The sequence below is a fragment of the Crotalus tigris genome, unplaced genomic scaffold, assembly GCF_016545835.1.
Source record: "Crotalus tigris isolate CLP2741 ecotype Arizona unplaced genomic scaffold, ASM1654583v1 scf7180000020588.15403103151:6194809, whole genome shotgun sequence".
In the NCBI taxonomy this organism is placed as follows: Eukaryota; Metazoa; Chordata; class Lepidosauria; order Squamata; family Viperidae; genus Crotalus; species Crotalus tigris.
In genome coordinates, this window is record NW_024098092.1 from 2,996,003 (window position 1) to 3,021,338 (window position 25,336).

General features: G+C 47.5%; 1 protein-coding gene across 31 annotated transcripts; it reads left to right on the plus strand.

Moving 5' to 3' along the window:
- The first annotated feature begins 1,605 nt into the window (after nucleotides 1–1,605).
- Nucleotides 1,606–23,799, plus strand: LOC120319015 (U4/U6 small nuclear ribonucleoprotein Prp3-like). Of its 31 annotated transcripts, none has more exons than XR_005559651.1 (10): nucleotides 3,039–3,180; nucleotides 3,664–3,747; nucleotides 4,713–4,762; nucleotides 8,320–8,551; nucleotides 9,371–9,420; nucleotides 12,982–13,065; nucleotides 14,031–14,080; nucleotides 16,626–16,809; nucleotides 22,543–22,724; nucleotides 23,186–23,799. XR_005559651.1 is itself a non-coding variant. In XM_039367284.1 (6 exons), the coding sequence occupies exons 3-6, from the start codon at nucleotides 9,402–9,404 to the stop codon at nucleotides 14,438–14,440; spliced, it is 300 nt and encodes a 99-aa protein (XP_039223218.1). In that variant the 5' UTR covers nucleotides 6,208–6,355; nucleotides 8,320–8,403; nucleotides 9,371–9,401; the 3' UTR covers nucleotides 14,441–14,844. The 31 variants fall into 31 exon arrangements, 11 of the variants coding, with proteins under 11 accessions (XP_039223215.1, XP_039223222.1, XP_039223218.1 ...); XR_005559655.1 differs by having other exon boundaries at nucleotides 3,069–3,437; nucleotides 8,320–8,403; XR_005559650.1 differs by having other exon boundaries at nucleotides 3,070–3,437.
- The last annotated feature ends 1,537 nt before the right edge of the window (nucleotides 23,800–25,336 follow it).

Genomic DNA, 25,336 nt, shown 5'->3' on the forward strand with positions numbered 1-25,336 from the left:
TTTTAAGATTATTATTATTTATCTATTGAAGCTATTGAATGTATTAAGGGTCAAAAAACAGGGCCATCCTGTGGTTGAAGCAGTACGTGCGGCACTGTACGTACGGCACCGTATGCACAGCACCGCATGTACAGCACCGTACGTACAGTACAGTGCCGTACGTGCAGTGCTGTATGTGTGGCACCGTACGTGCAGTATTATACGTGCAGTACCGTACATGCAGTACTGCACGTACAGTGCCGTACGTACGGTGCTGTACGTGCGGCACTGTATGCACAGCATTGCACGTACAGTACAGTGCCGTACGTACTGTGCCATACGTGCAGTACTGATGTACATACGGTACTGTACTTGCAGTACTGTACGTGCGGCACCGTATGCACAGCACCACACGTACAGTACAGTGCCGTACGTACGGCGCTGTACGTGCAGTGCTGTACATATGGGGCTGTACGTGCTGTACTGCTGTACGTGTGGTACTGTACGTGCAGCACCGTACGCACAGCACTGCACGTACAGTACAGTGCTGTACTATACTGCTGTACTATACTGCATTAAGCAAAATATTATTTTGCAGACATGTTTCTTTGCCATAGTGTTATTTTGGCTAAGAAACCATGAATGAAACCGTGATTTGCTATAAGGGTGGACTATCTGAAGCTACATATGGCTTTTTTCATTTGTCAACCCCCCCTGCTCAAGCAGGAGACCCGATGCTCTATTTAGTGACCTGAGTTTTTATTCCATCCACTGATAAACCACAAGTACACCTTCACTCAGTCTTGGGGTTTTATCATTCCTGCCCTGCAGGAGTGCCAAGGAGAGGATATTAAGTCTGGTTCTAAAAAATGCTATTCTACTCTTAGGAAAGCTCAGGTCTTTCAAATACCTTGCTGGTCCCCACACACCCCATTTAATCCATTTTCTTGCTGCAGAGAGAGATTCTGTTAAGCTCTAGCTGGAACTCCACGTCTCTTATTCTGTTGGTAGCCGCTTTGCTTGGGTTGGTCGTAGCCGAGGGATATTTAAAAACAGTGAGCAAAGTGCACAGGAGGCCCGCTTAGGCTCCCATCGGCTGTTTCCAGGGAGAGGGGAAGTTATTTATTGAGACTAAAGCGGTCAAGTCCTCTGGGAAGAATTGAGTCCTACAGGTAAAGAAGGAATACCAGCCACAAAAGGAAATAAACCGTTTTAATATGATTTTAAGATTATTATTATTTATCTATTGAATGCTATTAAGGGTCAAAAAACAGGGCCATCCTGTGGTTGAAGCAGGTAGAGGAGCCATTACAAAACTTTTCAATGGCATTTTAAGGCTATTCTTTATTATTAAAACCTTATTAATATTACTAGGGCATCATAGTCCTCCTTAACCAGGTTTAAGGCTTTTGAAGCAGATTTCTTCTTCCGTGCCTGCGTTGTAGCAAACGGGCCTCCCCTGGCCCTATTAATAAGGTATTAATACCCTTAATAAAGATAGAGAATACCGTAATCTTAAATTGCCATTAAAAAGTATTTATTTCTTTCGGCGGCAGCAATACCCGCTTTTGACCACAGGAGGGCACAGTTTTCCGTCCCATAGCATTAACGTTGAGGCCGTCGTAGGCCTTTTGCCCAGGATCGGGACACCGAGAAGCTAAGCTCCAAAGCGCAGAGCGTCCGCCAAAGCGTCGCCACTCTATGCTCCTCCGAAAGGGACGGGCCGCTTCCCTCGGCCTTCTGCGCATGTCCGCAGTACCGCGCATACAGCACCGTACGTACGGCATCATAGTCCTTTTTAATACCGTTAATAAAGATAGAGAATACCTTAATGTTAAAATGCCATTAAAAAGGCTATTATTTCTTTTGGTGGCCGCAATACCCGTTTTTGACCACAGGAGGGCAGGGTTTTCGGTCCCATAGCTTTAGCTTGGACTCCATGGTAGGCTTTTTTTAATGGCCTCCATCCTATAGCCAAGGGACGGAAAACTAAATAAATAAACTAAAATAAATAAACTAAAATAAATAAACCTCTTTAATGGCGTTTTAAGATTATTATTCTTTATTATTAAAACCTTATTAATATTAATAAGCCACGATAGGCCTTCACTCGGTTTAAGACTCGAATCAGGATTACCTCTGCGCCCGTGTCGCACCGACCGGGCCTCCCGTCCGCCGCGTTAATATTAATAATAAGGCATTAAGAATAAAAATAGAGAAGAATAACCTTAAAATGCCATGAAAAAGGTTTATTTCTTTTGGTGGCCGCAATACCCGCTTTTGACCACAGGAGGGCACAGTGTTTCGTCCCATTGCATTAACATTGAGGACGTCGTAGGCCTTTTGCCCAGGATCGGGACACAGAGAAGCTAAGCTCCAAAGCGCAGAGCGTCCGCCAAAGCGTCGCCACTCTATGCTCCTCCGAAAGGGACGGGCCGCTTCCCTCGGCCTTCTGCGCATGTCCACTGGCTGGTTCTTCGCCAGTAATGTCCGGCAGACCTTCCCGACATGGCGGACCTCCTGTCCCTCGATATCGGCCGTCCCCCAGGTCCTGTGGGGAAAAGGACCTTTCCATCATGGCCGACTTCCGGTCCGTCCTTAGTTATCCTCCAACTTCCTTTTGCGGCGACCTTCTAGGCACGGCGGACTTCACGTCCGAGCAATGAGTTAGGCCGTAAACTTAAAACCCCATTAAAAAGGCTTCTGTCTCTTGGCGGCCGCAATCCCCGTTTTTCACCACAGGAGGGCAGGGTTTTCCGTCCCATAGCATTACCATCGAGGCCGTAGAAAAGGCCTTTTCGACGGCCTCAATGCCGCTATCGCTGAGGGAGGGAAAACAGCGCCCTCGCGTGGCCCAGGCCGGGTATAGCATCCACCAAAAGAAATAAACCTTTAAAACGGCAAAAGGGCCTCGCGTCGCCCTATTAATATTAATAAGGGGTTAATAGTAAAGAGGGGGAAAAATAAATAACCTTAAAATCCCACTTAAAAGGTTTATTTGTTTCGGCCATTCCCAAATGGCTTGGGAGTCGGTCTTCCTATTTATGGCCGACTTCCTGTCCGTCCTTCTTAGTCTTCCCTGCCAACTTCCTTTCGCAGCGACCTCCTCGCCAAGGAGGACTTCCCGTCCGTCCGCTGCGGTCGTCCCCCGGTGCCTTCGGCTACGGCCGACTTCCTGTCCGGTGCTGGGGGTAGAAGGAGGTGGGCGAGCGGGCCGGGTTGTGTCCCCCTCTGCCTTTCTCAGGGGCTGGAACCGCCAGCAGGCCCAGGCAATGAGGGACTCGGTCCAGGAGGAGGGGGAAACGCAGGCTTGGGGGTTCAGGAGGGCTGCGCTTGTCTCGAGGCACCGACGCTTCTTCCCGCCTCTTTTTGGGGGGCGGAGGGGGGGGAGAATGCAGAGCACATCTGTCCCTCTGCAGAACGGGTCGCAGAAATAGCATCCCTTGGCGCAACCTGGAGTAAGTCAAACCGGTTTGAGGCCATCCTGTCAGGGTAGGCCAAGTCCTCAGAAACGTGTGCTTTGAAAAGCAACACAAGGACCTCGTCTCTCTCTGGCTTTTCCTTTGAGAGTCGGTCTCTGTTTATAGTTGGGACCTCCTCCCAATTGTTGTGTTTGTGAAGTTTTGCTTCCTCACTTGTTGCGACGCTGCTTGTCAGTTCTACCTTTTCTGCTTTCTTTCCAAGGTCCCAAAGCACAGAAGAAATTTCAGCGGCTCCCGTTACACCGAATAAAAGGGGATGAGCAGACGTCGAACGCAAAAGGAGATGGTAAGAAACTGCACTTCTGCTCGGGGCCGGCCTGGAAATGCTTATCAAGAAGTGATGAAGTCAGTGAAAGCGATTGACTGTGGGCTACCAAAATGCTGAAACTGAGAAATAAACGCCTCCGCAGGGTGATGCGCTGGAAGCACATATTGTAAGCTCTGGCAAGGGCCCCACTTGGAACGGGGGGACGGGGAGGAGGCGAGGTTGGGGTCCAGGAAGGCTGCACCTGGCTCAGGGACCAGCTGGTTCTTCCAGTTCTGTCCATCTGCAGAACAGGTCACAGAAATAGCATCACTAAGAAAAGGGACCAATTCTGGAAAGCAGTACGCTGCGGGCCCCCGATCCCAGCATCGTCTTCCAAAGATGTAGAACAGACAGAAAAGCGCCCGGTGCCATTTCTTCTTTTGGGGGTTGCAGGCAAACCTTGGACCTCCTGCGCCCAGGCTTCCTTCAAAAGAGCCTGGAGAAGCAGAGAAGTTCCCCTGTTGGGAACACGCTGAAGATGGAGCTTTGAATGCCAGTTGTTGTTCTATCAGTTGTTGTATTGTTTTCTATTGAATGGATTTGTATGACTATTTCACCATTGGTCTCGGTTGTCCTAAGAAGACAATCGACTTATAGCAGTTTTAAAGTAATCAAATGACCTAGAAAGGGCAGCCCTCTTTTACAGCAAGCTGGTTCTGAAATTGAAAGACTAAAAGGAAGTTGGGGGCAACTGAAGGGAACTTGGATGGCTTCGTGAACTGGTCTTTTACTATCGCCAAAAGTTTGCTTCTTTTCATGAGCTACTGAGCTTGCAGAGATCTATATCCTGCCTTTTCTAAAGGAAGGGCAGAATTCTCACCTTCCGTTTGAATAAAGGATGTTTCCGATCTGACCGATCTTGAATGTACTTTCTCATAGACAAATAAATCCATCTTCAGTTGTTTCCCCATTCTTACACCCTAAGCAGTTTATTTTTCTTGCAGATGATGAGGAATCGGTGAAAAAAACCAACAAATGTTCCCTGGTTTGGGAGGTGAGTAATATTTATGGTCTAACTGAGACATTTGGGGATTCCCAGTGTCACTAAGAAAGTCCTGGTTTTTATTATGCCCCCTTACTTCACCAGTAAACCACGGGCAAGGAAAGAGGAATTATCTGCATTACGCGAGCTTCCAATACATGCAGTGCAACCCTCCATACATAGGCTGGCTCAGAATCTCTCCTGCCTCTCTCTGTGTCCTTCTAGGGCCCGGCAAAGGAGCGAAGCTTTGGAGAGGTGACGTTCAAGCAGTGTCCTTCTGAAAACATGGCACGGGAGCATTTTAAGAAACACGGCACTGAGCATTATTGGGATCTGGCTCTGAGCGAGTCAGTCCTAGAACCCACAGACTGACGGCCTTTTCTGGAGCCCCTTCTCACATTTCTGGGCGTTTTGACATAAAGAGCAAGAACTGAGCAGAAATATTAGACTCTAAGCCCCGCCCCCCTCATTCCCACAAATTCCTCACAGTACAATGCATACAATTAAAGGAAATATTTTTCAGATCCAAATAACAGGTTTTGATTTTAATATTTGGCTTTGGACTAACAGGACACACGTGTGAGAGAGAGCTTCAACTTCCCCTCTGCCACAAGTACACCTTCACTCAGTCTTGGGGTTTTATTATTCCTGCCCTGCAGGAGTGCCAAGGAGAGGATATTAAAATGTCTGGCTCTAAAAAATGCTATTCTACTCTTAGGAAAGCTCAGGTCTTTCAGATACCTTGCTGGTCCCCACACACCCCATTTAATGCATTTTCTTGCTGCAGAGAGATATTCTGTTAAGTTCTAGCTGGAACTCCACGTCTCTTATTCTGTTGGTAACCGCTTTGCTTGGCTTGGTTGTAGCCTCGGGATATTTAAAAACAGTAAGCAAAGTGCACAGGAGGCCCGCTTAGGCTCCCATCGGCTGTTTCCAGGGAGAGGGGAAGTTATTTATTGAGACTAAAGCAGTCAAGTCCTCTGGGAAGAATTGAGTCCTACAGGTAAAGAAGGAATACCAGCCACAAAAGGAAATAAACCATTTTAATATGATTTTAAGATTATTATTATTTATCTATTGAATGCTATTAAGGGTCAAAAAACAGGACCATCCTGTGGTTGAAGCAGGTAGAGGAGCCATTACAAAACTTTTCAATGGCATTTTAAGGCTATTCTTTATTATTAAAACCTTATTAATATTACTAGGGCATCATAGTCCTCCTTAACCAGGTTTAAGGCTTTTGAAGCAGATTTCTTCTTCCGTGCCTGCGTTGTAGCAAACGGGCCTCCCCTGCCCCTAGTAATAAGGTATTAATACCCTTAATAAAGATAGAGAATACCGTAATCTTAAATTGCCATTAAAAAGTATTTATTTCTTTCGGCAGCAGCAATACCCGCTTTTGACCACAGGAGGGCACAGTTTTCCGTCCCATAGCATTAACGTTGAGGCCGTCGTAGGCCTTTTGCCCAGGATCGGGACACCGAGAAGCTAAGCTCCAAAGCGCAGAGCGTCCGCCAAAGCGTCGCCACTCTATGCTCCTCCGAAAGGGACGGGCCGCTTCCCTCGGCCTTCTGCGCATGTCCGCAGTACCGCGCATACAGCACCGTACGTACGGCATCATAGTCCTTTTTAATACCGTTAATAAAGATAGAGAATACCTTAATGTTAAAATGCCATTAAAAAGGCTATTATTTCTTTTGGTGGCCGCAATACCCGTTTTTGACCACAGGAGGGCAGGGTTTTCGGTCCCATAGCTTTAGCTTGGACTCCATGGTAGGCTTTTTTTAATGGCCTCCATCCTATAGCCAAGGGACGGAAAACTAAATAAATAAACTAAAATAAATAAACCTCTTTAATGGCGTTTTAAGATGATTATTCTTTATTATTAAAACCTTATTAATATTAATAAGCCACGATAGGCCTTCACTCGGTTTAAGACTCGAATCAGGATTACCTCTGCGCCCGTGTCGCACCGACCGGGCCTCCCGTCCGCCGCGTTAATATTAATAATAAGGCGTTAAGAATAAAAATAGAGAAGAATAACCTTAAAATGCCATGAAAAAGGTTTATTTCTTTTGGTGGCCGCAATACCCGCTTTTGACCACAGGAGGGCACAGTGTTTCGTCCCATTGCATTAACATTGAGGACGTCGTAGGCCTTTTGCCCAGGATCGGGACACAGAGAAGCTAAGCTCCAAAGCGCAGAGCGTCCGCCAAAGCGTCGCCACTCTATGCTCCTCCGAAAGGGACGGGCCGCTTCCCTCGGCCTTCTGCGCATGTCCACTGGCTGGTTCTTCGCCAGTAATGTCCGGAAGACCTTCCCGACATGGCGGACCTCCTGTCTCTCGATATCGGACGTCCCCCAGGTCCTGTGGGGAAAAGGACCTTTCCATCATGGCCGACTTCCGGTCCGTCCTTAGTTATCCTCCAACTTCCTTTTGCGGCGACCTTCTAGGCACGGCGGACTTCACGTCCGAGCAATGAGTTAGGCCGTAAACTTAAAACCCCATTAAAAAGGCTTCTGTCTCTTGGCGGCCGCAATCCCCGTTTATCACCACAGGAGGGCAGGGTTTTCCGTCCCATAGCATTACCATCGAGGCCGTAGAAAAGGCCTTTTCGACGGCCTCAATGCCGCTATCGCTGAGGGAGGGAAAACAGCGCCCTCGCGTGGCCCAGGCCGGGTATAGCATCCACCAAAAGAAATAAACCTTTAAAACGGCAAAAGGGCCTCGCGTCGCCCTCTTAATATTAATAAGGGGTTAATAGTAAAGAGGGGGAAAAATAAATAACCTTAAAATCCCACTTAAAAGGTTTATTTGTTTCGGCCATTCCCAAATGGCTTGGGAGTCGGTCTTCCTATTTATGGCCGACTTCCTGTCCGTCTTTCTTAGTCTTCCCTGCCAACTTCCTTTCGCAGCGACCTCCTCGCCAAGGAGGACTTCCTGTCCGTCCTTCTTAGTCTTCCCTGCCAACTTCCTTTCGCAGCGACCTCCTCGCCAAGGAGGACTTCCCGTCCGTCCGCTGCGGTCGTCCCCCGGTGCCTTCGGCTACGGCCGACTTCCTGTCCGGTGCTGGGGGTAGAAGGAGGTGGGCGAGCGGGCCGGGTTGTGTCCCCCTCTGCCTTTCTCAGGGGCTGGAACCGCCAGCAGGCCCAGGCAATGAGGGACTCGGTCCAGGAGGAGGGGGAAACGCAGGCTTGGGGGTTCAGGAGGGCTGCGCTTGTCTCGAGGCACCGACGCTTCTTCCCGCCTCTTTTTGGGGGGCGGAGGGGGGGGAGAATGCAGAGCACATCTGTCCCTCTGCAGAACGGGTCGCAGAAATAGCATCCCTTGGCGCAATCTGGAGTAAGTCAAACCGGTTTCAGGCCATCCTGTCAGGGTAGGCCAAGTCCTCAGAAACGTGCGCTTTGAAAAGCAGCACAAGGACCTCGTCTCTCTCTGGCTTTTCCTTTGAGAGTCGGTCTCTGTTTATAGTTGGGACCTCCTCCCACTTGCTGTGTTTGTGAAGTTGTGCTTCCTCACTTGTTGCGACGCTGCTTGTCAGTTCTACCTTTTCTGCTTTCTTTCCAAGGTCCCAAAGCACAGAAGAAATTTCAGCGGCTCCCGTTACACCGAATAAAATGGGATGAGCAGACGTCGAACGCAAAAGGAGATGGTAAGAAACTGCACTTCTGCTCGGGGCCGGCCTGGAAATGCTTATCAAGAAGTGATGAAGTCAGTGAAAGCGATTGACTGTGGGCTACCAAAATGCTGAAACTGAGAAATAAACGCCTCCGCAGGGTGATGCGCTGGAAGCACATATTGTAAGCTCTGGCAAGGGCCCCACTTGGAACGGGGGGAAGGGGAGGAGGCGAGGTTGGGGTCCAGGAAGGCTGCACCTGGCTCAGGGACCAGCTGGTTCTTCCAGTTCTGTCCATCTGCAGAACAGGTCACAGAAATAGCATCACTAAGAAAAGGGACCAATTCTGGAAAGCAGTACGCTGCGGGCCCCCGATCCCAGCATCGTCTTCCAAAGATGTAGAACAGACAGAAAAGCGCCCGGTGCCATTTCTTCTTTTGGGGGTTGCAGGCAAACCTTGGACCTCCTGCGCCCAGGCTTCCTTCAAAAGAGCCTGGAGAAGCAGAGAAGTTCCCCTGTTGGGAACACGCTGAAGATGGAGCTTTGAATGCCAGTTGTTGTTCTATCAGTTGTTGTATTGTTTTCTATTGAATGGATTTGTATGACTCTATTTCACCATTGGTCTCGGTTGTCCTAAGAAGACAATCGACTTATAGCAGTTTTAAAGTAATCAAATGACCTAGAAAGGGCAGCCCTCTTTTACAGCAAGCTGGTTCTGAAATTGAAAGACTAAAAGGAAGTTGGGGGCAACTGAAGGGAACTTGGATGGCTTCGTGAACTGGTCTTTTACTATCGCCAAAAGTTTGCTTCTTTTCATGAGCTACTGAGCTTGCAGAGATCTATATCCTGCCTTTTCTAAAGGAAGGGCAGAATTCTCACCTTCCGTTTGAATAAAGGATGTTTCCGATCTGACCGATCTTGAATGTACTTTCTCATAGACAAATAAATCCATCTTCAGTTGTTTCCCCATTCTTACACCCTAAGCAGTTTATTTTTCTTGCAGATGATGAGGAATCGGTGAAAAAAACCAACAAATGTTCCCTGGTTTGGGAGGTGAGTAATATTTATGGTCTAACTGAGACATTTGGGGATTCCCAGTGTCACTAAGAAAGTCCTGGTTTTTATTATGCCCCCTTACTTCACCAGTAAACCACGGGCAAGGAAAGAGGAATTATCTGCATTACGCGAGCTTCCAATACATGCAGTGCAACCCTCCATACATAGGCTGGCTCAGAATCTCTCCTGCCTCTCTCTGTGTCCTTCTAGGGCACGGCAAAGGAGCGAAGCTTTGGAGAGGTGAAGTTCAAGCAGTGTGCTCTGAAAACATGGCACGGGAGCATTTTAAGAAACACGGCACTGAGCATTATTGGGATCTAGGCTCTGAGCGAGTCAGTCCTAGAACCCACAGACTGACGGCCTTTTCTGGAGCCCCTTCTCACATTTCTGGGCGTTTGACATAAAGGGCAAGAACTGAGCAGAAACATTAGACTCTAAGCCCCGCCCCGCCCCCCTCATTCCCACAAATTCCTCACAGTACAATGCATACAATTAAAGGAAATATTTTTCAGATCCAAATAACAGGTTTTGATTTTAATATTTGGCTTTGGACTAACAGGACACACGTGTGAGAGAGAGCTTCAACTTCCCCTCTGCCACAAGTACACCTTCACTCAGTCTTGGGGTTTTATTATTCCTGCCCTGCAGGAGTGCCAAGGAGAGGATATTAAAATGTCTGGCTCTAAAAAATGCTATTCTACTCTTAGGAAAGCTCAGGTCTTTCAGATACCTTGCTGGTCCCCACACACCCCATTTAATGCATTTTCTTGCTGCAGAGAGATATTCTGTTAAGTTCTAGCTGGAACTCCACGTCTCTTATTCTGTTGGTAACCGCTTTGCTTGGCTTGGTTGTAGCCTCGGGATATTTAAAAACAGTAAGCAAAGTGCACAGGAGGCCCGCTTAGGCTCCCATCGGCTGTTTCCAGGGAGAGGGGAAGTTATTTATTGAGACTAAAGCAGTCAAGTCCTCTGGGAAGAATTGAGTCCTACAGGTAAAGAAGGAATACCAGCCACAAAAGGAAATAAACCATTTTAATATGATTTTAAGATTATTATTATTTATCTATTGAATGCTATTAAGGGTCAAAAAACAGGACCATCCTGTGGTTGAAGCAGGTAGAGGAGCCATTACAAAACTTTTCAATGGCATTTTAAGGCTATTCTTTATTATTAAAACCTTATTAATATTACTAGGGCATCATAGTCCTCCTTAACCAGGTTTAAGGCTTTTGAAGCAGATTTCTTCTTCCGTGCCTGCGTTGTAGCAAACGGGCCTCCCCTGCCCCTAGTAATAAGGTATTAATACCCTTAATAAAGATAGAGAATACCGTAATCTTAAATTGCCATTAAAAAGTATTTATTTCTTTCGGCAGCAGCAATACCCGCTTTTGACCACAGGAGGGCACAGTTTTCCGTCCCATAGCATTAACGTTGAGGCCGTCGTAGGCCTTTTGCCCAGGATCGGGACACCGAGAAGCTAAGCTCCAAAGCGCAGAGCGTCCGCCAAAGCGTCGCCACTCTATGCTCCTCCGAAAGGGACGGGCCGCTTCCCTCGGCCTTCTGCGCATGTCCGCAGTACCGCGCATACAGCACCGTACGTACGGCATCATAGTCCTTTTTAATACCGTTAATAAAGATAGAGAATACCTTAATGTTAAAATGCCATTAAAAAGGCTATTATTTCTTTTGGTGGCCGCAATACCCGTTTTTGACCACAGGAGGGCAGGGTTTTCGGTCCCATAGCTTTAGCTTGGACTCCATGGTAGGCTTTTTTTAATGGCCTCCATCCTATAGCCAAGGGACGGAAAACTAAATAAATAAACTAAAATAAATAAACCTCTTTAATGGCGTTTTAAGATGATTATTCTTTATTATTAAAACCTTATTAATATTAATAAGCCACGATAGGCCTTCACTCGGTTTAAGACTCGAATCAGGATTACCTCTGCGCCCGTGTCGCACCGACCGGGCCTCCCGTCCGCCGCGTTAATATTAATAATAAGGCGTTAAGAATAAAAATAGAGAAGAATAACCTTAAAATGCCATGAAAAAGGTTTATTTCTTTTGGTGGCCGCAATACCCGCTTTTGACCACAGGAGGGCACAGTGTTTCGTCCCATTGCATTAACATTGAGGACGTCGTAGGCCTTTTGCCCAGGATCGGGACACAGAGAAGCTAAGCTCCAAAGCGCAGAGCGTCCGCCAAAGCGTCGCCACTCTATGCTCCTCCGAAAGGGACGGGCCGCTTCCCTCGGCCTTCTGCGCATGTCCACTGGCTGGTTCTTCGCCAGTAATGTCCGGAAGACCTTCCCGACATGGCGGACCTCCTGTCTCTCGATATCGGACGTCCCCCAGGTCCTGTGGGGAAAAGGACCTTTCCATCATGGCCGACTTCCGGTCCGTCCTTAGTTATCCTCCAACTTCCTTTTGCGGCGACCTTCTAGGCACGGCGGACTTCACGTCCGAGCAATGAGTTAGGCCGTAAACTTAAAACCCCATTAAAAAGGCTTCTGTCTCTTGGCGGCCGCAATCCCCGTTTATCACCACAGGAGGGCAGGGTTTTCCGTCCCATAGCATTACCATCGAGGCCGTAGAAAAGGCCTTTTCGACGGCCTCAATGCCGCTATCGCTGAGGGAGGGAAAACAGCGCCCTCGCGTGGCCCAGGCCGGGTATAGCATCCACCAAAAGAAATAAACCTTTAAAACGGCAAAAGGGCCTCGCGTCGCCCTATTAATATTAATAAGGGGTTAATAGTAAAGAGGGGGAAAAATAAATAACCTTAAAATCCCACTTAAAAGGTTTATTTGTTTCGGCCATTCCCAAATGGCTTGGGAGTCGGTCTTCCTATTTATGGCCGACTTCCTGTCCGTCTTTCTTAGTCTTCCCTGCCAACTTCCTTTCGCAGCGACCTCCTCGCCAAGGAGGACTTCCTGTCCGTCCTTCTTAGTCTTCCCTGCCAACTTCCTTTCGCAGCGACCTCCTCGCCAAGGAGGACTTCCCGTCCGTCCGCTGCGGTCGTCCCCCGGTGCCTTCGGCTACGGCCGACTTCCTGTCCGGTGCTGGGGGTAGAAGGAGGTGGGCGAGCGGGCCGGGTTGTGTCCCCCTCTGCCTTTCTCAGGGGCTGGAACCGCCAGCAGGCCCAGGCAATGAGGGACTCGGTCCAGGAGGAGGGGGAAACGCAGGCTTGGGGGTTCAGGAGGGCTGCGCTTGTCTCGAGGCACCGACGCTTCTTCCCGCCTCTTTTTGGGGGGCGGAGGGGGGGGAGAATGCAGAGCACATCTGTCCCTCTGCAGAACGGGTCGCAGAAATAGCATCCCTTGGCGCAATCTGGAGTAAGTCAAACCGGTTTCAGGCCATCCTGTCAGGGTAGGCCAAGTCCTCAGAAACGTGCGCTTTGAAAAGCAGCACAAGGACCTCGTCTCTCTCTGGCTTTTCCTTTGAGAGTCGGTCTCTGTTTATAGTTGGGACCTCCTCCCACTTGTTGTGTTTGTGAAGTTGTGCTTCCTCACTTGTTGCGACGCTGCTTGTCAGTTCTACCTTTTCTGCTTTCTTTCCAAGGTCCCAAAGCACAGAAGAAATTTCAGCGGCTCCCGTTACACCGAATAAAATGGGATGAGCAGACGTCGAACGCAAAAGGAGATGGTAAGAAACTGCACTTCTGCTCGGGGCCGGCCTGGAAATGCTTATCAAGAAGTGATGAAGTCAGTGAAAGCGATTGACTGTGGGCTACCAAAATGCTGAAACTGAGAAATAAACGCCTCCGCAGGGTGATGCGCTGGAAGCACATATTGTAAGCTCTGGCAAGGGCCCCACTTGGAACGGGGGGACGGGGAGGAGGCGAGGTTGGGGTCCAGGAAGGCTGCACCTGGCTCAGGGACCAGCTGGTTCTTCCAGTTCTGTCCATCTGCAGAACAGGTCACAGAAATAGCATCACTAAGAAAAGGGACCAATTCTGGAAAGCAGTACGCTGCGGGCCCCCGATCCCAGCATCGTCTTCCAAAGATGTAGAACAGACAGAAAAGCGCCCGGTGCCATTTCTTCTTTTGGGGGTTGCAGGCAAACCTTGGACCTCCTGCGCCCAGGCTTCCTTCAAAAGAGCCTGGAGAAGCAGAGAAGTTCCCCTGTTGGGAACACGCTGAAGATGGAGCTTTGAATGCCAGTTGTTGTTCTATCAGTTGTTGTATTGTTTTCTATTGAATGGATTTGTATGACTATTTCACCATTGGTCTCGGTTGTCCTAAGAAGACAATCGACTTATAGCAGTTTTAAAGTAATCAAATGACCTAGAAAGGGCAGCCCTCTTTTACAGCAAGCTGGTTCTGAAATTGAAAGACTAAAAGGAAGTTGGGGGCAACTGAAGGGAACTTGGATGGCTTCGTGAACTGGTCTTTTACTATCGCCAAAAGTTTGCTTCTTTTCATGAGCTACTGAGCTTGCAGAGATCTATATCCTGCCTTTTCTAAAGGAAGGGCAGAATTCTCACCTTCCGTTTGAATAAAGGATGTTTCCGATCTGACCGATCTTGAATGTACTTTCTCATAGACAAATAAATCCATCTTCAGTTGTTTCCCCATTCTTACACCCTAAGCAGTTTATTTTTCTTGCAGATGATGAGGAATCGGTGAAAAAAACCAACAAATGTTCCCTGGTTTGGGAGGTGAGTAATATTTATGGTCTAACTGAGACATTTGGGGATTCCCAGTGTCACTAAGAAAGTCCTGGTTTTTATTATGCCCCCTTACTTCACCAGTAAACCACGGGCAAGGAAAGAGGAATTATCTGCATTACGCGAGCTTCCAATACATGCAGTGCAACCCTCCATACATAGGCTGGCTCAGAATCTCTCCTGCCTCTCTCTGTGTCCTTCTAGGGCACGGCAAAGGAGCGAAGCTTTGGAGAGGTGACGTTCAAGCAGTGTCCTTCTGAAAACATGGCACGGGAGCATTTTAAGAAACACGGCACTGAGCATTATTGGGATCTGGCTCTGAGCGAGTCAGTCCTAGAACCCACAGACTGACGGCCTTTTCTGGAGCCCCTTCTCACATTTCTGGGCGTTTTGACATAAAGAGCAAGAACTGAGCAGAAATATTAGACTCTAAGCCCCGCCCCCCTAATTCCCACAAATTCCTCACAGTACAATGCATACAATTAAAGGAAATATTTTTCAGATCCAAATAACAGGTTCTGATTTTAATATTTGGCTTTGGACTAACAGGACACACGTGTGAGAGAGAGCTTCAACTTCCCCTCTGCCACAAGTACACCTTCACTCAGTCTTGGGGTTTTATTATTCCTGCCCTGCAGGAGTGCCAAGGAGAGGATATTAAAATGTCTGGCTCTAAAAAATGCTATTCTACTCTTAGGAAAGCTCAGGTCTTTCAGATACCTTGCTGGTCCCCACACACCCCATTTAATGCATTTTCTTGCTGCAGAGAGATATTCTGTTAAGTTCTAGCTGGAACTCCACGTCTCTTATTCTGTTGGTAACCGCTTTGCTTGGCTTGGTTGTAGCCTCGGGATATTTAAAAACAGTGAGGAAAGTCCACAGGACTTCCTGTTTCCTTCCTTGCCTGTTTCCTGGGAGAGGGGAAGTTATTTATTGAAACTAAAGCGGTCAAGCCCTCTGGGAAGAATTGAGTCCTACGGTTAAAGAAGGAATAGCAGCCACAAAAGCAAATAAACCCTTTTGATATGATTTTAAGATTATTATTATTTATCTATTGAATGCTATTAAGGGTCAAAAAACAGGGCCATCCTGTGGTTGAAGCAGGTAGCCATTAAAAAACTTTTCAGTAGCATTTTAAGGTTATTCTTTATTATTAAAACCTTATTAATATTAATAGGGCATCATAGTCCTCCTTAACCAGGTTTAAGGCTTTTGAAGCAGATTTCTTCTTCCGCGGCTGCGTTGCTTCAAACGGGCCTCCCCTGGCCCTAGTAATAAGGTGTTAATACCCTTAATAAAGGTAGAGAATACCGTAATCTTAAATTGCCATTAAAAAGGTTTATTTCTTTTGGTGGCCGCAATACCTGCTTTTGACCACAGGAGGGCACAGTTTTCCGTCCCATAGCATTAAACGTTGAGGCCGTCGTAGGCCTTTTGCCCAGGATCGGGACACCGAGAAGCTAATCCCCAAAGCGCAGAGCGTCAACCAAGGCGTCGCCACTCTATGCTCCTCCGAAAGGGACGGGCTGCTTCTCGGCCTTCTGCGCATGTCCGCCGGCTGGTTCTTCACCAGTAATCGAGAGGCCTCGGCATAGCGTACTTCCTGTCCCTCGATGTCGCCGTCCCCCATATCCTGGGGAAAAGGACCAAGGCCGACTTCCGGTCCGTTCGTTCTTAGTCACCCTCCAACTTCCTTTTGCGGCGACCTTCTAGGCCGTAAACTGAAACCCCCATTAAAAAGGCTTCTGTCTCTCGGCGGCCATGTCGAGAAGGTCGCTCTGTTCTTCCTGCCTGAGGCTGCGTTCGGCTGCCTTTGCCCCTAAAGTAACAATCCTGGTCTTTCATCTCTTGGGAAAGCCTGACTTTTTTGCCCTCTCTGGGGCGAGGAGAGGGGAGGGCCTGAGGTCTGAACCATTTTGCAGTAAGAAAAGCGTTAGGTCGACGTAATGGCGCCTTCTGATGACTTTCTCCCCAAAATGACCAACACAGTTTGTGACTTTTTTGCCCTCTTTGGGGTAAGTATTATTTCCCTGGGTGGCTGCTATTCCAAAATAACTACTGGAGGGCTCTCTCTGCATGCCCTGTGTTATATATGGTCTTTGTAGTCCCCTTCAGACTATCACGCCCAAAATAACCACAGGAGGGCTCTCTTTGCATGCCCTGTGTTATGTATGGTCTTTGTAGTCCCTGTCAGGCCGCTATGCCCCAAAAAACCACAGGAGGGCACTTTTTTATGCCCTGTAGATGGTCTTACAAGCCCCCTTCAGGCTGCTATGTCCAAAATAACCACAGGAAGGCTCTCTTTGCATGCCCTGTGTTATATATGGTCTTTGTAGTCCCTTTCAGGCTGCTATGCCCAAAATAACCACAGGAGGGCTCTCTTTGCATGCCCTGTGCTAGATAGATGGTCTTAGAACCCGCTTTCGGGCCGCTGTAGTCCCTGTAGTCTAAGCCTGAATCCCTGAAATTTATGTGCCAACATATGAACTGTATCTCTATGTTCCCAATTTGGCCTCTTGTTTTTCTCCCTCTGAAGTGGAAAGGGCACAAAGAGACGCAGTCTCTCGTACCGGCATCCAGCCGCCTCCTTCGGGACAGGAAGTCGGCCATGCCGAGAAGGTCGTTCTGAACGGAAGTGGAAGGACAGCCACAGAAACGGACAGGAAGTTGGCCAGGTCGCTGTGGAGGACTACTGCGCATGTGTGACAGGAAGTGGCCAGGTAAGGGTGATTTCCTTGTGTGGCTGCTATTCCTGCCTAAGGCTGCGTTCTGCTGCCTTTGCCCCTAAACTAACAATCCTAGTCTTTCATCTCTTGGGAAAGCCTGACTTTTTTGCCCTCTCTGGGGCGAGGAGAGAGGAGGGCCTGAGGTCTGACCCATTTTGCAGTAAGAAAAGAGTTAGGTTGACTTATGGCACATTCTGATGACTTTATCCCCAAAATGACCAACACAGTTTGTGATAGGTTAGGAAAGCCTGACTTTTTTGCCCTCTTTGGGGTAAGTATTATTTCCTTGGGTGGCTGCTATTCCAAATAACCACAGGAGGGCTCTCTTTGCATGCCCTGTGTTATATATGGTCTTTGTAGTCCCCTTCAGGCTGCCATGCCCAAAATAACCACAGGAGGGCACAATTTGCATTCCCTGTGCTATAGATGGTCTTTGTAGTCCCCTTCAGGCTGCTATTCCCAAAATAACCACAGGAGGGCTCTCTTTGCATGCCCTGTGTTATATATGGTCTTTGTAGTCCCCTTCAGGCTGCCATGCCCAAAATAACCACAGGAGGGCACAATTTGCATTCCCTGTGCTATAGATGGTCTTTGTAGTCCCCTTCAGGCTGCTATTCCCAAAATAACCACAGGAGGGCACTCTTTTCATGCCCTGTGTTATATATAGTCTATGCAGTTCGCTTCAGTTTATCACGTCTAAAATAACCACAGGAGGGCTCTCTTTCAATGCGCTGTGTAATATATGGTCTTTGTAGTCCCTGTCAGACTGCTATGGCCAAAATAACCACAGGTGGGCACTCTTTACATGCCCTGTGCCATAGATGGTCTTTGTAGTCCCCTTCAGGCTGCCATGCCCAAAATAACCAGGCTTAAAACGCTACTCTTCTCTTAGGAAAGCTCAGGTCTTTGAGATACCTTGCTGGTCCCCACACACCCCATTCAATCCATTTTCTTGCTTCAGAGAGAGATTCTGTTAAGTTCTAGCTGGAAGTCCACGTCTCTTATTCTGTTGGTAACCGCTTTGCTTGGGTTGGCTGTAGCCGAGGGATATTTAAAAACAGTGAGGAAAGTCCACAGGAGGCCCGCTTAGGCTCCCATCGCCTGTTTCCTGGGAGAGGTGAAGTTATTTATTGAGACTAAAGCGGTCAAGCCCTCTGGGAAGAATTGAAGCCTACGGTTAAAGAAGGAATAGCAGCCACAGAAGCAAATAAACCCTTTTAATATGATTTTAAGATTATTATTATTTATCTATTGAAGCTATTGAATGCTATTAAGGGTCAAAAAACAGGGCCATCCTGTGGTTGAAGCAGTAGGTGTGGCACTGTACGTGCGGCACCGTACACACAGCACCGCACGTATAGTACAGTGCCGTACGTACAGTACAGTGCCGTACGTACGGTGCTGTACTGCTGTACGTGTGGTACTGTACGTGCTGTACTGTACTATACTGCATTAAGCAAAATATTATTTTGCAGACATGTTTCTTTGCCATAGTGTTATTTTGGCTAAGAAACCATGAATGAAACCGTGATTTGCTATAAGGGTGGACTATCTGAAGCTACATATGGCTTACTTTTTTCTTCTTCCTCCTCCAAAATCTGGATCTTCCTCCCACCTTTTTGGAAAGGTTTTCTGATGTATTGAAGAAAGACACAAATACCAACGGTTTAAAGGAGTTGCTACTAAAGAGAAGCTCTCACATGGGGATCTAATATGCAACAATGCACCATTTGTCAACCCCCCCTGCTCAAGGAGGAGACCCGACGCTCTATTTAGTGACCTGAGTTTTTATTCCATCCACTGATAAACCACAAGTACACCTTCACTCAGTCTTGGGGTTTTATCATTCCTGCCCTGCAGGAGTGCCAAGGAGAGGATATTAAGTCTGGCTCTCAAAAATACTATTCTACTCTTAGGAAAGCTCAGGTCTTTCAGATACCTTGCTGGTCCCCACACACCCCATTTAATGCATTTTCTTGCTGCAGAGAGATATTCTGTTAAGTTCTAGCTGGAAGTCCACCTTTTATTCTGTTGGTAACCGCTTTACTTGGCTTGGTTGTAGCCTCGGGATATTTTAAAACAGTGAAGAAAGTCCCATTTATGCTCCCATCGCCTGTTTCCTGGGAGAGGGAAAGTTATTTATTGAGACTAAAGCGGTCAAGCCCTCTGGGAAGAATTGAGTCCTACAGCTAAAGAAAGAATAGCAGCCACAAAAGGAAATAAATCCTTTTAATATGATTTTAAGACTATTATTATTTATCTATTGAATGCTATCAAGGGTCAAAAAACAGGGCCATCCTGTGGTTGAAGCAGGTAGCCATTAAAAAACTTTTCAATGGCATTTTAAGGTTATTCTGTATTATTAAAACATTAATATTAATAGGGCATCATAGTCCTCCTTAACTAGGTTTAAGGCTTTTGAAGCAGATTTCTTCTTCCGTGCCTGCGTTGTAGCAAACGGGCCTCCCCTGCCCCTATTAATAAGGTGTTAATACTGTTAATAAAGCTAGAGAATACCGTAATCTTAAATTGCCATTAAAAAGGTTTATTTCTTTTGGTGGCCGCAATACCTGCTTTTGACCACAGGAGGGCACAGTTTTCCGTTCCATTGCATTAACGTTGAGGCCGTCGTAGGCCTTTTGCCCAGGATCGGGACACCGAGAAGCTAAGCTCCAAAGCGCAGAGCGTCCGCCAAAGCGTCGCCACTCTATGCTCCTCCGAAAGGGACAGGCCCCTTCCCTCGGTCTTCTGCGCATGTCCGTAGTACCGCACATACAGCACCGTATCTACGGCATCATAGTCCTTTTTAACTAGGTTCAAGGCTTTAGAAGCAGATTTCTTCTTCCGCGGCTGCGTTGCAGCAAACGGGCCTCCCCTGGCCCTAGTAATAAGGTGTTAATACCCTTAATAAAGATAGAGAATACCTTAATGTTAAAATGCCATTAAAAAGGCCATTATTTCCTTTGGTGGCCGCAATACCCGTTTTTGACCACAGGGGGGCAGGGTTTTCGGTCCCATAGCATTAACATTGAGGCCGTCGTAGGCCTTTTGCCCAGGATCGGGACACCGAGAAGCTAAGCCCCAAAGCGCAGAGCGTCCCCCAAAGGGTCGCCACTCTATGCTCCTCCGAAAGGAACGGGCCGCTTCTCGGCCTTCTGCGCATGTCCGCCGGCTGGTTCTTCACCAGTAATCGAGAGGACGGCATAGCATACTTCCTGTCCCTCGATATCGCCGTCCCCCATGGACCACTTCCGGTCCGTTCCTTATTCACCCTCCAACTTCCTTTTGCGGCGACCTTCTAGGCCGTAAACTGAAACCCCCATTAAAGAGGCTTCTGTCTCGGCGGCCATGCCGAGAAGGTCGCTCTGTTCCTCCTGCCTGAGGCTGCGCTCTGCTCCCTTTGCCCCTAAAGTAACAATCCTGGTCTTTCATCTCTTGAGAAAGGCTGACTTTTTTGCCCTCTTTGGGGCGAGGCGAGAGGAGGGCCTGAGGTCTGACCCATTTTGCAGTAAGAAAAGAGTTAGGTCGACGTAATGGCGCCTTCTGATGACTTTGTCCCCAAAATGACCGACACAGTTTGTGACTTTTTTGCCCTCTTTGAGGTAAGTATTATTTCCTTGGGTGGCTGCTATTCCAAATAACCACAGGAGGGCTCCCTTTGCATGCCCTGTGTTATATATGGTCTTTGTAGTCCCCTTCAGGCTATCACGCCCAAAATAACCACAGGAGGGCTCTCTTTCCATGCCCTGTGCTATAGATGGTCGTTGTAGTCCCTGTCAGGCTGCTATGCCCAAAATAATGACAGGAGGGTACTCTTTTCATGCCCTGTGCTATAGATGGTTTTTGTAGTCCCTTTCTGGCCACTATGCCTAAAATAACCACAGGAGGGCTCTCTTTGCATGCCCTGTGTTATATATGGTCTTTGTAGTCCCCTTCAGGCTGCCATGCCCAAAATAAGCACAGGAGGGCACAATTTGCATTTCCTGTGCTATAGATGGTCTTTGTAGCCCCTTTCTGGCCGCTATGCCCAAAATAACCACAGGGGGGCACTCTTTGCATGCCCTGTGTTATATTGTCTTTGTAGTCCCTGTCAGGCTGCTATACCCAAAATAACCACAGTTGGGCACTCTTTGCATGCCCTGTGCTAGATAGATGGTCTCTGTAGTCCCCTTCAAGCTATCACACCTAAAATAACCACAGGAGAGCTCTCTTTGCATGCCCTGTGCTATAGATGGTCTTTGTAGTCCCCTTCAGGCTGCTATGCCCAAAATAATGACAGGAGGGCACCCTTTTCATGCCCTGTGCTATAGATGGTTTTTGTAGTCCTGTCAGACTATGCCATGCCCAAAATAGCCCCAGTAGGGCACTCTTTTCATGCCCTGTACTATATAAATCGTCTTTGTAGTCCCTTTCTGGCCGCTATGTCTAAAATAACCACAGGGGGGCACTCTTTGCATGCCCTGTGTTATATATGGTCTATGTAGTCCCCTTCAGGCTATCACGCCTAAAATAACCACAGGAGGGCTCTCTTTGCATGCCCTGTGCTATAGATGGTCTTTGTAGTCCCCTTCAGGCTGCTATACCCAAAATAACCACAGTTGGGCACTCTTTGCATGCCCTGTGCTAGATAGATGGTCTCTGTAGTCCCCTTCAAGTTATCACACCTAAAATAACCACAGGAGGGCTCTCTTTGCACACACTATGCTAGAGATGGTCTTTGTAGTCCCCTTCAGGCTGCTATGACCAAAATAACCACAGGAGGGCTCTCTTTTCATGCCCTGTGCTATAGATGGTCTTTGTAGTCCCCTTCAGGCTGTTATACCCCCAATAACCACAGGAGGGCAAAAGCTGCAGCAAAGCAAAAGAGCTCTTGCGAAACTCAGCCAATCGGCTTCGGCCATGAGACCAGGCACCAAAAAAAAAAAAAAAAAAAACCACTTCCGGCTTCTCCTCCCGGAGCCTCGTGGCTGCAAAGGCCCGTTTTTGGTGGCGGTTTTGCTCGTCTAGCAGTGAGTCCCTTTTCTGAATTCGTAGGTTTTTATGAACCCTGGACAAACAGTGATTACGTGTGTATAGCTATTCGTGTTAAAATTAAGAATTAGGTCCCAACTTGAATAGCTGCCCCCTGCTTTGAATTAAGCAGCCAGTTGCATGTCCGCTTCCTTTAAACATGGCGACACGGTTAAAGCGCCTCTGATAGACTCGCGGGCTCCCTTTTTCTTCCAGGCACCCAGTGGAAAGGCTTTTTTTAAAATAAAATTAAAATAAAATAGACTCCTAGGGTTTTATTTTGCATTTGTTCTGATTTACTGTGCGCTTGAATAAGCGCACCTGCTTTTAATTAAACAGCCAGTTGCATTTAAACATGGCGACATTGTTAAAGAGCCAATGATGGACTCTGGGGCTCCCTTTTTTTCCAGGCACTCAGTGGAAAGGTTTTTTAAAATAAAATTAAATTAAATAAACTCCTAGGGTTTTCTTTGCATTTGTTCCAATTTACTGTGCGCTTGAATTACTGCACCTGCTTTTAATTAAACAGCCAGTTGCATTTAAACATGGACGCCGTCTTGAAGAGCCACTGATGGACTCTCTGGCTCCCTTTTATTTTCAGGCACCCGGTAGAAAGGTTTTTTTAAATAAAATAAAATAAAATCCTAGGGTTTTACTTTGCATTTGTTCCAATTTACTGTGCATTTGAATAACTGCCTCCTGCTTTTAATTAAACAGCCAGTTGCATGTCCGCTGCATGTAAACATGGAGAGATTATTGAAAAGCCACTGATGGACTCCGGGGCTCCCTTTTTTTCCAGGCATCCAGTTCAACTTCCGCTTCAGCTCCCACACCCTCATCATGGCCAACATCCCCAATGGGGCCAGCATCATGGACGACGACTTGACCGCTCCCCGAAGGTGAGAGCTGACCCTCACAGTGGTACTTTGATCTTAACCAGCAGAAGGAGCCCTGTGACACCACTCTCAGGGTTGCTAGACTACAATTCCCAGCAGCCTTAGCTAGACAATATTGTGGGACGCTGGGAGGCATTCCCCCAAGTTGGCTTTCCTCAGTTTAAACCAAGGGTCTTCAAACTTGGCCCTTTTATGACTTGCGGACTTGAACACCACCAGTCATAAAAGAGCCATGTTTGAAGACCCCTGGTCTGGAGCAACGTTCTTCAGTCTGGGCAATTTTAAGACATAAGGGCCAATTCCCAGAATTCCCCAGCTAGCTTGAATTTGAAGTGCAGACATCTTAACGTTGCCAAGGTTGGAAAGTTGCTCCAGAGGGTTTTGAACTGCTGGGAACCAGTCTGGTTGAAAAGCGCCCTGCTTAATTTCTTTTCCCTTTTCTCCCCTTGCTTCTCTCTGAACAGACACAGAGGCATTATCTACGCCTACGAATTCTCCACAGACAAGCTGGTGGCAGAGAGCGTCCTTCCTATCTGCTGCTCCTCTTACAACGATGTGGCCGGCTACAGCTACAACATTCCCCTTCCCCTATGACAACATCTAAGCAGGGTGGGAAGAAGGGAAATCCAGCTGAGCTGGACCCTGGAGAAGGAGAACCCCAAGGCTGGCGTTCCTGCAGACCTCTTTGGAGGGCTCGGAAGCCACGGGTTGGCCAAGCAGGCAGCAGAAAAAGAGTGGGTGAGCACATGGGGGTCTCCCCAAAGCTTTAATAACAGCGCTGTGGGAGCGAAGAAGAGATGGTGGGTAACAGGAACCATGATAGATAGGCTAGAATCGGGAGATGATAATAAAGGCTTTAGCCCAAGAATCAGGAGGTAGTAAGACAGGCTGTAGCCCACGTGTGCAGAGACCATTCTGGGGGACGGGAGGGCTTCCATTCCTTGCACCTAGCTGAAATAGTTCAGTGCTGCCTTTCCGAAACAGCCGCCGATGCTACCTGCAACATCTGGAGATCTTAAGAAGAAGAAGAGACTTTGCGAGTGTTTTTCTTGTAAATAAAATACCTTTATTAAGTGTTGGTCTCGGGATGAGGGGGTTGGTGTGCTTGAAAATGGCTGTTTCATTGTCAGGGGTGCTGGTTTTCGAAATCCCACATTAGGAGAAGATCAGAGGCCATCCCAGTTGGAGAAAATCCTGCCACAGGTAAGTCAAGCACGTGTGTAAGTATCCTTTCTTCTCCAGCTCCACTGGCACTTTGCCTGATTGCACCAGGACTGCTGAAGCAGCACCCCTCCTTAACCGTGCTGCCTGGGGCTGCTGGGAGTTGTAGTACATCTCTAACTTGGTGCAGCATGGGGATCTTTGCCTGATCCGTTCTCCATGCCAGTTTTTGCTGGCTTGGTCACAAGTCATCTTGTGGGGCCTCCCTGCTGGGTGGGCTAGGGCAGCTGCCAAGCCAGCAGGGAGAACACCACAGTTATTCCTCTCCTCGGCCGTTGCAGCATGGACTGAGGATGATGGGACTCGGACGGGCAAGGCCTCAGCACCCGAGACTTTGCAGCCCTTGTGCAATCAGGAGAAAAGTGACTGGTATATATGGGCAAAAGGGTACCTTCTGGGCAATTTTAAACGTCCTTGTTTTCCTCATGCCGATTGGGCTAATCCAGCAGTTTCCCCAAAGGAATCTTTCCAGAACAGGAAGATGGTTTTGGTATTCTGGAGGTATCCTGATGCCCCCATCAAGACACTTCCTTTTCTAGGAACTTCCTTCTGGAAAACTGTTGCCGTAGAGGCAAATTGTGACACGAAGGAGGGTCCCTGGATTGCCCATATATATATCTATCAGTGGAACTGCAGAAGAAAGATGCACACATGCAACTGGATGTATATTGTGTATAAACCAGGGCAGTGTTTTGCAAACTTGTCAGATATGGGGGACTTCAACTCCCAAGTAATTCTGGGAGTTGAAAGCCATCCATCTTAAAAGTGGCCAAGTTTGAAAAAGACTGCTCTAAGGTTACCAGATCTGGGCTGCAAAAACATGCTAGGCCACTAGATGATGCCAAATGTACTTTGCTGCCCTCTAGTGGCTTTTTTTTTCTTTTGCTGCCTAGAGCTGGTAACCTTAGTATGGTATACACCTTAATACAGTGTTTCTCAACCTTGACAATTTTAAGGCATGTGGACTTCAACTCCCAGAATTCCACAGCCAGCATGCCTTAAAATTGTCAAGGTTGAGAAACACTGCTTTAATATATGGTAATATGTAGATTATAAACATACCATATATTAGGGAATATGCCTATTACTGTATATGCCTGTGTACGTTAACACAGTTGCATACAGTCATCTAGGCTTAAGATCTATTGGGATTTTCCTAATAGATCTTAGCCTATATTGTTCTATGTGTCTGTGTATCTTAACACAGAAACAGAACAATAGATGACTATGCAACTATGTTAAAGTACTGTATGTGCCTGTGTACATTAACACAGTTGCATACAGTCATCTGGGCTTAAGATCTATTGGGTTATTCCTAATAGATCTTAGCCTATATTGTTCTATGTGTCTGTGTATCTTAGCACAGAAACAGAACAATAGATGACTATGCAACT